The sequence below is a fragment of the Caretta caretta genome, chromosome 10 (genome assembly GCF_965140235.1).
Source record: "Caretta caretta isolate rCarCar2 chromosome 10, rCarCar1.hap1, whole genome shotgun sequence".
Lineage (NCBI taxonomy): Eukaryota > Metazoa > Chordata > Testudines > Cheloniidae > Caretta > Caretta caretta.
This window is the reverse complement of record NC_134215.1, coordinates 17,031,347-17,044,406: the sequence shown is the minus strand read 5'-3', so window position 1 is coordinate 17,044,406 and position 13,060 is coordinate 17,031,347. Positions and strand designations below refer to the sequence as shown.

At 43.8% G+C, this 13,060-nt stretch overlaps 1 protein-coding gene across 3 annotated transcripts in view; it reads right to left on the bottom strand.

Annotated features, from left to right (window-relative positions):
- Window positions 1–13,060, bottom strand: part of DNAH3 (dynein axonemal heavy chain 3) — a 104,687-nt gene that overhangs the window by 19,188 nt on the left and 72,439 nt on the right. Inside the window, exons 44-52 of one of the 3 annotated variants that reach the window (XM_048867021.2) lie at window positions 12,837–13,016; window positions 9,142–9,265; window positions 8,866–9,022; window positions 7,520–7,663; window positions 6,234–6,900; window positions 5,981–6,146; window positions 4,337–4,553; window positions 2,670–2,852; window positions 449–647 (exon numbers count right to left, since the gene is read on the bottom strand). In XM_048867021.2, coding sequence (XP_048722978.1) covers window positions 449–647; window positions 2,670–2,852; window positions 4,337–4,553; window positions 5,981–6,146; window positions 6,234–6,900; window positions 7,520–7,663; window positions 8,866–9,022; window positions 9,142–9,265; window positions 12,837–13,016 — 2,037 coding nt within the window. Of the gene's footprint in view, window positions 1–448; window positions 648–2,669; window positions 2,904–4,336; window positions 4,554–5,980; window positions 6,147–6,233; window positions 6,901–7,519; window positions 7,664–8,865; window positions 9,023–9,141; window positions 9,266–12,836; window positions 13,017–13,060 lie in introns of those variants that run through there. The other 2 variants (XM_075132719.1, XM_075132720.1) reach the window with 2 other exon arrangements.

Here is a 13,060-nt window from a genome sequence, read left to right as displayed (position 1 = left end):
TATAACTATTAATTCCTAATTATTAAGGGATAAATTGTGGGTGCACTAGGTAGGCGAAAAGGTGGTAAAAGGCATCTCTTCCCCTCTTCCATCCAGTATATTTATGTGTGACCCAATACTAATCCTATTAATCCCCATGTGCAAAAGGCTGACTAGCATGGCTAGTGATGCTCCACAGGTCCACGGGGAGTGGTTATCTAGGAGTATGGCACAGTCTGGATTCTGACCTCCCCTACATGCTTGGTAGTGTTTGGCAGGTGGTGCTGGAGGGGAGCATGCAGGTGTAAGGTACAATAGTGCAGCATGCTGCACCAGAGCTCTCTGAGGCATCCCTCCTGCATCTGCAAATCTTAGCTCGGTGTGAATGTAAAGCAGAATAGGTGACTGTGTCTTAGCTCGGACACAGATGACACAAACAGTCCCTAAGCTTTCACAATGGTATTATTACCGCTGCCACTTGGATCAGGTTTTCTCTCTGGTTTCATTCCTTTCATTACACAGATACTCTCCATAACGAGCTTGACAGGGCCTGGTGGATTCTGCATGGCTTTGACAAGCGAGATGTCTGAGGGGTTCAGGGTATCGAGAGCAGAGAGTGCAGCCTCTAGAGCTGGCATGGCCTCTGCAAGATCCCCTTCACACTCTTCCTGCAAATACATTGAAAGAATTCTTTAATCCTTTGAGTTGCACAGTCTGCTGTAAACTGACTGACATGAGCTGAGAGATGCGAATGTGGCATTAGTGAACCATTTGCAGTTATAATTAACTAGGAACAATGTACATAGCAGTACATTTCAAGCAGAGATAACTATTTTAATAATCTATCCTGACAGTTTAGTGTATTACTCTCTACACAGTCATTTTAACTGCATCTCACCACCATGTTCCTTTTTACAGTTGAAGGCCCAAGGGATATCTCCATTTCACCATTTAAACATCTTCAAAATACTTCTGCTGACTTGTTGCAGGTGCTGAGAAATGGGGGCAGGGCAGGGGGTAAGAGTAACAGATCCATGGGACTTCAGAAGAGTGCTGAGCAGTTCATTGCTTTTACCATGTGCATGTTACTATTGCAGCAGAATGCAGCATATAGCAATAACTTCAGAGATAATCCCAGGTACCAGCAGTTGTATATGTTTTGCATTTCTGCAACAGTTGAGACAGTGCTGGAGATTCTCACAATCTCTCATGGAGGTCTTTGTGCCACCGACATCTGGTCATGGAGATATTCCCTTTGAGGATGTTTGCTCGTGGCCCATGACTGAGCCTCCTGGGTTACTATCACAATATAAATAATAATAATATTTTCATTCCCCATTAGTATGTATACAGGGTTCTGGATTAATGACTTGCAACTCCTGGCCTATATACAAGAACGTCACACACAAACCGCCGCAGGACAAACAGTTTCCAACAGCATGGTGGGATACTATGTTGGGACACCTCATCGACTAGTATCCAAGACTTAATCTTATCCTTGTAAAGCACACATCTCACTTTTCTCCTACATTCATTAGAGTGAATAGAACATTAGGCTTGCTGGGCAACACTGTAACAAGACCACATTTTTTGTGGGCCTGTCTGCTACACCAAGGGTATGTCTATACCGCAATTAAAAAGCCACATCTGGCCCAAGCTGACTCGGGATTGTTGGGCTTGGGCTAAGAGACTGTTTAATTGCAGTGTAGATGTTCGTGCTCAGGCTGGAGCCTGGGCTCTATGATCCTGTGAGGTCAGAAAGTCCCAGAGTTCAGGTTGCAGCCCAATCCCAAATATCTACACCACAATTAAACTGCCTCATACCGCAAGCCATGTGAGCCTGAGTCAGTGGGCATGGGCCAGCTGCAGGTGTCTAACTGCAGTGTAGACATAGTGAAGAGACTAAGGGTGAAATTCTAGGGTCTGCAGAAGGCCCCAATGCTTTGGAGCTACTGCAGTCCCAGTGCATGGGAAATGGAGGTCTGAGAAGCTACTCCTGCATGCTGTAGAACTTAGGAACACTAGCACAGAGTGGGGAGTGGGGCTATGGATTGGCTGACAGAGTGACATGGCATAGTAATGTGTCCACAAACTACAAACATCATAAGACCATAAACCCCACATAAAGTGGTGGGCCTGGCATACCATAACCTGCTGCTCCAGCTTAGAGGCTATGGCTCCTGTCTGCAGATAGCACCCTCAGAGTAACTGCACTATAAGCTCTGGGGAAGAGATTTCTTCCTCCCCCACAAACCTCTATATAAAACCTGTTTACTGGGGCTTATTCCACATAAATAACAATCCCAGAAAGATACCCCCTCCCCGCCCATGTAATTAGGTCCATCTCTTTCTTTACTCAGCTGCATAAGGGGACTAACTTTCTCTTTCAGGAAGATCTGAGATGCACCTTGCATTACGTGTGCAAGATGCACGTTGAAGTCAGGACTGGAAAAAGGAATTCTGGGAGCACTGTAGAATTATTATCTGGCCATTGCTAAATACAGCCAGAATAACATTTGTTAACATTATTAACATCTCAATCATTATCTCTTGTGTTTTTGTTTTTTTAATTGCATTGTTAGGAACTTGGGCCTCACCTGTAAAGTACTGTGCATCTATCTCCTCAACCCCCATTTACTTTGACTGGAGACAGATGCAGTATCTCACAGGGACAGGCCCTTGTAAATTACCTTAATAGCTTGGGAAACAGCTGCAGCATCATTCGCCTCCTTTTCATCTGCAGATACTAGCTCCTTCTTTGCATCTACTTCGATCGTTTCTTTTTCTATCTGGATCATCATTTTATCTGTTTCTGCAGAGGTTTGAATTAGTTCAGGCTGAAGGGCAGTCAGCTCCTTCTGCATTTCTGCAACCTAGTGATGATATCCCGTGAGAGAAATCCTGGTAATTTGCATGTGTATTTCCTGTCTCAGTGTGATAGGTAGAAAATGGTAAAGATGTTACGACACATGCAATTTAAAAAAGGACTCTCAGCATACAAATCACATTTTAAAAAGTAGCCTTCTTGCCTATTTTACTGAGATCTCCTCCTGTTAAAACTGAAGCAGATTTTTAAAATCTAATGTGTTTTTCATATTTGTAATATCTTTACTTTTTGCAATTCACTCAGCCTGGACACTGAAAATAAACTGATCAGTTTTGCTTTCCCTATAGTCAGCTAGTGGACCCCAATGCTCCCCTCCATTTACATGCATGGATGAGAATGAAATCCAGCATAAACCAGGCAAGGGATACAGAAGTTGGAATAGCAGCAGATTCTTGGGGTGCTCTCCTCCACTAGGGAAGTGCACAGAAGTAGGAAGCCCCGTTGTTTTGCCAGGGTCTGTTCCAGGAGCAGCAGGGAGAAGAGCTGGGAAGCTGTCGAGTTGGGGGCTTGGTGGACTTCCTAGTGCAAATCTCCTCAAAAGGTAATGCTCATTCATGCAACAGTAACTCCCTTCCTGCATCTTCTTCCCCTTTTGAAAGGAGGAATAGGCACAGGCATGCACAGCCAATGTCACGAAAGCTCTTGAAGAAACTATGCTGCCAAAGATTCTTCAACTGGGGCTCTGAGAAAACTATAATGTTTAGGGTTACCATATTTGAACATTCAAAAAAGAGGACGCTCCATGGGGGGGAGGGAGGGTATTTGCTCACGCCCCTCCTGCCCTGGCCCAACTCCACCCCTTCCCCAAAGTCCCCACCCCAATTCTGCCCCCTCCCTGCCCTGTTGGACCCCTTCCCCAAATCCCTGCCCTGGCCCCGCCACCTCCCCTGGGTGCACCGTGTTCCCCCCCCCCTCCCAGCCACGCGAAACAGCTGTTTTGCAGCGCAAGCATTGGGAGCTAGGGGGAAAAAGCGGGCACTCTCTCGAGTGATCAACATTCATTTTCTTTCTCGAATGATCAGCATTCACTCTCTTTCTTGAATGATCAACTCTTCTTTGGGGAAAAATAATAATGGCAAAATCCTGGATGTTTTTAGATGTTTAAAAATTCCTCCTGGACAGCGATTTAAGAACCAAAAAGCCGGACATGTCTGGGAAAATACGGACGTATGGTAACCCTAATAATGTTACTTGAACTTAACCAAACATGTTAGAAAAACTTTGCTAAGTAGCATTGACTCCATTCAATCTTACATTAGGAGATCTACTCTGAAGTTACATGCCACAGTTTCTTAAAATAGCTAAGCAAGAATCTCAGATTTGCTGGTGGCTTTTAAGAAGAAAATTATAAACACAACAGTGAACAGAGAATTAAGCTTGCAACTCTTATTAGCGTTAGCAGAAGCTACGTGCTAAATTAACCATATGTCATGTTAAAAAGTATTCTTCAAGTTTTCAGTCTAAACTTACTTGTGAAGATGCAAATTCAAGTTTTTGCAGACCCACAAGATAACGATTTCTCATCATGTCAACTTCTTGCCTCTTGCTATTTAGTAGAGCCTTAAAGGTGAGAATCAGTTCCAGATAAGATGTTGGTGTTACATAGTTGTGTCTTCGCAGTATGCTGTAATAGCTGACAGAGAGATCTCTCACACTTTCTTGGAAATATTTGCACATTGACACAACCCTATGGAAAATCTTACATGTTAATATGAATGAAAATGTCTCTTTATATTAATCCTGGCAATTTTGTGTCCTACCAACTGTTTGTTTATTTCTATTAGCATCTAAAACAATGGAGTCAAAGTCTGCTCTTGGTTACTCCAATGTAAATCCAAAATAACTACACAGAAGTCAATGAAATTATATTGGTGTTACTGAGAGCAAAATTTAGCACATTATTTAAAATATACGGAGCTAAATTCTCTTCTCAGAGAGGATTTTCAGAGGTACTGAATATACATAGTTCACACTAAAGTCAAAGGGAGCTTCAGGTATTGAGCACCAATAAAAATTGGGCCATAAACCCACACAGACCCAAACTGACTATTGTCCTAGGGTGGCTCCCAACTAGGGTACCCACCAGCATCAGGCAGTGGCATCATTGATGTGCCTGCCTCAGTTTCCCCTTCAGTAGTTCCCAGAAATAGTCTAAACAGTCTTTCTGAATATAAATAGCACTTGCAGGATTAATTTGTTACAAAATAAACCCCTGTGTGTATAAACCATAACAAACCGAGTCCCCAACAGTCTATCAGCGTCCCACCTCATCTCAGTGTCTCCCATCATGCTTACTGCTCAGGTATTGCTCTGGCATCTCTAAGCACATATCACCCCAGCCCTCAGCACTCTCTGGCCCCAGCTCTCTGGCTCAACAATGTCTGCTGGCTTCCAGGCAATTCCTCCCTCTGCAGATTTTCTAATTTTCCCAGGGGTGCTCGACCCCTGCTTGCCCCAGGCCCCACGCCCACTCCACCCTTTCCCCCAAGCCCCACCACTGTCTCTTCCCACCCTCGTCCCACCCCCGCCCTGCCTCTTCCCACCCTGTTCTTCCCCCTCCCGCAAGCACAGCCCGCCCTCGCTCCGCCCCTCCCCCCAGCTCCTCCTGCATGCCACTGAACAGCTGATCTGCAGTGGGCAGGAGGCACTGGGAGGGAGCGGGGCCCGCTGGCGGGCAGGAGGTACTGGGAGAGGAGTGGGAGGAGCTGACCGGCGGGGCTACGGGGGGGGCACCCACTATTTTTTTCCCATGGGTGCTCCAGCCCTGGGACCCCTCAGGCAGCTCTCACCTGCCCTTTTCCTGACTGAATCCATCTGCACTCTAAGGCAGTTCTGACTGACTAGGTCTATCTCTCCTTGGCTCTTGAGCCCAGGTGTCCTCTTTTAAGCCCCATCTAGGGGTGAACTGACCAGTCTTACAGGGCCAATGTCACCCTGTGAAAACATCAATGGAGTTGCACTCTTGTAACTAAGGGTATGTTGACACTTTGAGCTGAAGCTGATAACCACATCTTCAGCTGAAGTATCACACAGCTGTGATGTTATCCTAATACGATGCTTCAGCTGGAGATGTGGTTATCAGCTTCAGAACTCTCTTGACAAATAAACACATACGCTTTTCGAATTTCATCTTCGAGTTCTACATCCTCCAAAAACTTGTTTGCAACCATTTCCAAAGCATCAGTGGGCCAGGTCTGGAACCAGTCAATGGTGCAGCAGTTTATCAATGAAGGGAACATTCGTAGTCGATTCCGGAATGCATCTCCAATTGGACTCATTGCTGGAAAGAATTCATATTGTTCTTAAGTCCACCAACAGTTAAGAGGCAGAAAGGTTTACAATAAGACATTGTGTGTTATATACAGACCTAAGACAATGTGTAAATTTTTCTTCACTCTTTCAATAAAGAAGTTGTACATAGCAAGTGGAGTAGCCTCAATTTTCCTGCCTTCCGTCCTCGCTGCAGCCTGCATTTTCTCAACAATGTCAGCCTTCTCATCCGCTGCGAAGATATTAGGCACATCACCTGTATTTAAAAGCATGTTAACATCCTCCACAAATGATTCGTCCTTTATTTGATTGTCACAGAACAAAAAAGACACATTTTTGTTACTGACGCCAGTCTGCATCATGATTCGTTTCACATCCTCCTTCCATTCGTTGTTGCCATAGGACTTTGTGATTTCAATCTGAGAAAGCTCAAAAGCATTCATGAAGGTGGCCAGCTTGGTAGCACTTTGCCGCCCACTCCCACCAATTCCCACCAAAAGCAAATGACCATTGTCCTGTTTCAGTACTCTGCATATCCTTGAGATATGCTCAATGGCAAACTTAAACATGACCAAGGACATTGGTGCCTTGCTGATAGTGTTGTACTCGTCAAGGTAATATTCCATCACGGTTGTCAGTTGCTTTAAGTCTGTGATTTCATCATAGGTTTTTACATCACTGTCTGGTTTAAAGTAGTCTCCAAAGAAGAGGCTGCGGATATTATTATCGGTGATCTTGCCAGTAGGCGACAGATGACTCAGTACCTATGCAAAAGACAAGATTCAGCTGATAATTCAGATTCTGTTTTTTCTCTAAAGAAATACTCATCCATATCCACATAGTAGTAGGTCCTACTGCTGTGGAAATGCTATCTTCCAGCTGTTCCAATGTATTATTTTAGACCAAAAAAACCAAAACAATGTATGCTGAAATGGTGTTTTTCAGATATGCATACCTCAAAATATGGGTATTCTGATTTCACTGTCTAGTATATGGCCAAGTTTCCAAAAAGCCTAATAATACACCCACAGCATGTATGGAACCTTCCAAATACGCATAAATCAAATAAAAGCATGGCTAACTACCTCAGCCCAAATCCTGCCAGTTACTCATTCCAAGTGACCTCCTGCCCCTGGAGAGAGCCCCACTGAAGTCAGGAGTCCACCTGCAAAGAGTAATTTGCAGGATGAGACCCCTAACTTGCATTTGCAAATGCACAATATACAAATAGATGCACCCGCAAATATTGTGGGTGCACCAATGGAGACGGTTCAAATTTTTTTCTAATATTGCTACAGTATATCTGAAATGTTGAATTAGTTTTGTAAATCTGTCAGTCCCATCTACCTGTCCAAACCATTCTCAGTGTATAAGCCAGCGTACCTTATCAACGCTCTGCTTGAAGTTATTTGATGTTGTTTCTTTTACCATATTAAAGAACATCTCCCTGTCGTCACTGTCAATTAAGCGGTCATAGAAAACTCGATAAACTTCATGGATCCAAAGTCTGATCAGCTTATCCCCATCCTGTAAAAGCAGATATAAATGAACAGATCAATATTTAAAGGGCAGGACTTGTTTCATAACAAAGGAGTCAGATCTCCATTTGAGGCCTGATCCACCTCTCACTGAAGTCAATGGGAATCTTTGAGTTGTGAGAGTGCAAGCAAATGGGTCAGCTGGCTTCCTCAATACATAATGACTGTGTCATATCTTTCCTGCCAATACAGTCTTGACCTCTGCTCATAAAGCACTTAACTATTGTTACATCAAGGGTGTTTATCTTTGGGGCACTTTATGATGATTTTTCATATTCTAGAATAATATCAGTGGCAATGAACAAAGGACATGTGACTCATGACATGGGTGCTTAGGAGCAATCCTTCCATATAGCGATAAACAATGGGGGTGAAATCCAGGTCCCACTGAAGGCAGCTTCATCCTGAGTACACTCTCATCTCAAGGAATAAGGATTAACATGCATAACTCCCACCCCTGTAATAACATTAACAAAGGTCCCCACCCCTTAAACACCCCTCCTGCCCCAATAGGCTTGCCCCTTGCATGCCCACTATATCAAAGTTGGCACAGAGATCCTCAGAGGACAGCCTGCAGCTGCCTTCCTCATTTTCTGCACCAGAAGAATTCTCCCCTGGATAAATCAAGGGTTTTTATGGCCACTTTATGCCACTCCAGCCCTTTTATCCAGTGTAAAAGGATGACAATGTTCCCCAACTTGCTTAATAGCTTTGTTTGGCTTTTTTATATTACATAGAAACTTCCATCATCAGTTAATAGCAAGATACATTTTTGGGGGCCAAGCCATTCAACCCCTTTGTGGCATCGGTTCCCTCATCTGTAAAATGGGAATAATAATCCTTTTCTCCCTTCTTCTTTTGTCTTGTCTATTTAGGTAGCAAGTTCAGGGGCAGGAACTGTCTCCTACTATGAATATTACAGGGCCTAACACCTCAGGGCCCTGATCTAGCAGTTACTGTAATACAAGCAAATAAATAAATAATAATAATAATAACAATATCTGAATATGTTTTTCTTCATCAAGAGGGAGGAGGAAAATGCATAGCAAAATATTCAGGCCCAATCCTGCTCTCAGTTAAATGCGTGCAAACCCATTAAAATTACAGTGCATGTTAGTGAAGAGAATTTAGCTTTAATACTTTATTTTTTTTAACTATCGTTTTTATGAACACAGTTAAACAGCAGCCTACTTGTAAATGGGTGTGTGGACACAGCAGCACTCCTCTAACAACACGGGAGAAATCACGAAGATTAAAGACGTAATGGGATTTTGAAGGCGTTGGAAGAAAATTCTCGACAGCCATTTTATAAATAGTCATTGTAGCTTGGATCATCATCTTGCCAAGCCTTAAAAAATAAATAAATAAAAAGAAGAGAAAGGTGAATTTAATTGTGAGGCACGCAAATGAAAGATTTGAGACAATATGTTCTCTGTAAAATAGTCTTGGGAAACATATCACCATTACCTTGTAAATACAGCTTCAAATCCTTTGCTGAAATGCCAGTCAACAATTGAAGAGAAAATCTTGGTTAAAATGTCATCATCAAAAGCGTTGATGGAAATAATATTCAAGTGTCGTGTGAAACGCCCTGTAATACACAGTGAATGACACAGTCATGTCCAGCACTGCACAACACTCTTTCCACCTTAAACCTATCATTTGTCTAGCAGTGACCATCTTATTAGCAATACAATCAAGCTGTACAATTTGGATCTGGATCTGGTTCCAGGGTTTTCTTTCAGGCACATTTCTACACCTTAATAAAATGACACTATCACTAGATGAGACTGATATGAGATTATAAACTGGGTTATATTTTGCTTCAGTACTGTGCATAGCTCTTAAAAGAATGTCAGTGTTTAACATGAAGGGCCTGCTTCTCATTTAAACTAAGGCTGCTTTTATACTGCTGTCAATCTGGGCTCAGATCGGACTGCATGTAGCGGCACAGTGTACTGATACATCTCTCAAGCAGCAATATTGATCTCCTGAATCAAAGCTTTCATAAAAACAAAACAATACGAAAAAGTAATGCCTTACCTACACTTAAAAGTTTTGCTGCTTTTAAGTATACCAGTACAATGAATGCAGGCCCATCCACCCCAGTGTAGACGCAGTTATATCTGTATAAAAGTGCTTATATTAGTACAACTTATTCCGGTTCTGCAAAGTGAAATAAACTGTAGCAGCATAGAGTACCTTATACCAGTATAAATGCGTCTTCACTAGGGCTTTCAGCAGCGTACTAACGTCAACAAAAAATTACACTCCTACTGGTGAAACTTTTCACGTGTAGACCAGTCCTCAAACTCTCAGGCCTTGTCTTCTCTAAGAAAAAGGCTGTGACAATCAGGATCCAGACACCGCAAGGGGAGACCAAAAGGCTTAAACCCACCAAATGAGATACGTATACAGACCATGGTTATCATAGGTGCCGACTCCGCGGGTGCTCCAGCCCTGGAGCACCCACAGAGAAAAATTAGTGGGTGCTCAGCACACACCAGCAGCAAAGCTCCACCCTCTCTCCCTTGCCCCCCAGTATCTCTCCCCCACTGGTGGCCCCGCTGATCACTCCTCCCCTTCCCTCCCAGCGCCTCCTGCCTGACACAAACAGCTGTTTGCGGTGTGCAGGTCGGCTCCGGGAGGGAGTGGGAGGAACAGGGATGGGGCGCACTCGGGGGAGGGGACAGAAAGAGGCGGGGAAGAGGCAGGGCAGGGACTTGGGGATGGGGTAGAGTGGGGGCGGGGCCTGGGGCGGATGGGGGTGGCGGGAATCGAGCACCCACCAGGTAGAGGGGAAGTTAGCACCTATGATGGTTATGAATTTATGAATTTATATAACTGTGCTCATAAACTGTGGTGCAATTTCAGCTCTATCTCCCAGTAGGGCAGGGAGCAGTCAGGCAGGTAGAGACACCTCTCGAACCTGTTGTTTACACAAAACTGGCTTCAAGTAACTCCATTGTCCAGTCCAGGAAAAGACAATGGTGGACTGTTGGGGTTAATGGAAGGATATGGATGCAACTCTACATTAAAAAGAACATTCCATCTCCGAACATCAAGTCAGGAAGGCGTATCCCCATTCCGAATTACCATGACTCACCATGGACTGAGGGAGGGAGGAGGAAAAAGCCCTTTTCAAAACAGGCTTGGAACTGAGGGATTTCCTCCCACCTATGGCTAGGGGGTACATTGTTTTAAGGCATTGTTGGGGGAGGGATAGCTCAGTGGCTTGAGCATTGGCTTGCTAAACCCAGGGTTGTGAGTTCAATCCTTGAGGGGGCCATTTAGGGATCTGGGGCAAAAATTGGGGATTGGTCCTGCTTTGAGCAAGGGGTTGGACTAGATGACCTCCTGACGTCCCTTCCAATCCTGATATTCTATGATTCTATACCTTGGGGAAGCACCCTGTAAACGCCATGTTCCTCTATGAATAGGTGACTCTTATTAGAAAAGGAATTTTATCTAACAGGAAAGTGCAAAGCCAGAGGCTGTGTCTCTGTTTGGTTTCTGTGTCACTCGTATATGTTTGCTTTCCCCTTACTATTCCATCTTGGAATCTGCGGTTTTTCTATTAAATACGCTTTTTGTATATTTTAATCCCAAACAGCTCTCTGGTGTACAAACTCTGTGGAGTGTGTATGCCAAAGTGAGTTGATAACTTGAGGTGGGGGGGAGGGCTAATTTCATGCCTTGAAGTTCAGAGTTGAGGAACCAGAGGGGAACGGTCAGAGTGTCTGCTAATTAAGAACTCAGGGAGGACGTATCTGGGGAGACTCAGGACTTGGAAGGGAAGATGTCACCCGTAAAGAGTAACTGGGTTGGTCAGAGCCAGGATGAGACCTTGTGCTTGTGGGATCTGAACCATAGCCGCACAGAACCAAGACCAGGCAAGGTTACAGGGAAGATGGTGACAGAACCCCTTGCTGGTCTGGGTGGACCCCAAAACATCACAAAGGTATGTTCTTACCTCATGGTAACTAAGGGTATACCTACACTTTGATCTGGGGACGTGATTCCCACCTCGAGTAAACATACTTGCGCTAGCTCTGATAGAGTTAGTGTGCTAAAAATAGAAGTATAGCAGTAGGAGCGGCGGTAGGGACTAGCTTCCCTCAGTGCACACCTAACATCTCTAATGGGCACACACTCAAAGCGGTTAGCCCTGTCACTGCTTGCACTGTCACGGCTACATTCTATTTCTAGTGGACTAGCTCAGTGAGGGGCTAGCACAAGTATGTCTACCCGAGCTGGGAATCATACCCCCAACTTGAACTGTGGACATACTCTGAGATGAGCTAAAATTCTGGAGAATGCAAGACAATCTGTAGTTTTCACACAAGTTAGCAAGTTAAGATAAACCTTAGATTCACCCCAGTTTTTACCTTGACTTGCTAACGTGCAAAAGCTACATACTGCCTTGTCTACACTAGGATTTTACTGTGTTAGTCAGCATGTGTTATCTAACGTGATAAGAACATACCTGTTCCTAAGTGTTTGGTATTATTTTCAGCCTTTGCATCTTCTGTTGATTATTAAACCCACCCTGAGGAAACGGACGTGGATTTAAACTTGAGTCATCATCAATCATCACCACCATCATCATCATCACTCTTCCCATACCATCAGGTGAGGCAGAAGTCAATCAACGCCAGTCATCCTTATCCTGGGCACATTTTTACAGATACTTTATATTCAGATGTAATAATAAATGTGAGTATGTGGGCTTTATTTGGAATGACCCAGCTGGTGAATCTGCCCACTGGCTTACAATTTGCATACAAACCCAGCACTTGCCAACACAAAGATTTAGTTTGTGAAAAGCTAAAATGTGAATCTACCCCATGCTAGCCTGCCACAGACTAACCATGTAGACAGTTCATTAATATGCTTTGATCTAATCCCATTTCAAAGAGGACTAGATCAAAGCACATTGACAAACTGTTAATGTACATCATCAGTGCAGGGTAAATTCACATCCCAGCTTGCCACAAACTAATTATTCATGTAGACAGGCTCATAGTCTTCTATTTGAATAACATGAGGCAAGCCAGGATTCCCTCTATAACCTCAGTCAACTAGACAATGCATTGTCACAGTGATGTATTTCTGTCTTTTATTTATTTATATTATATATTATATTATATTATATTTCCTACCTGTAATATCATTCCTTCCTCCACCAGGAGGGCCCATTGCTGAAACAAGTAAGACATCTACGATATCAAGCCTGGATGTATCCTTCTTGTCATACCAGTGACCATGATCAATCCACTGTCTAAGAAGCTCAATAGGTGGCTGGGCTCCGTACACCTCCTTCGCAGGCATGTTTAGGTCATCTAGAAAGAACGTTCATGTCTTAAGAAACAAATCAAAGCACAGA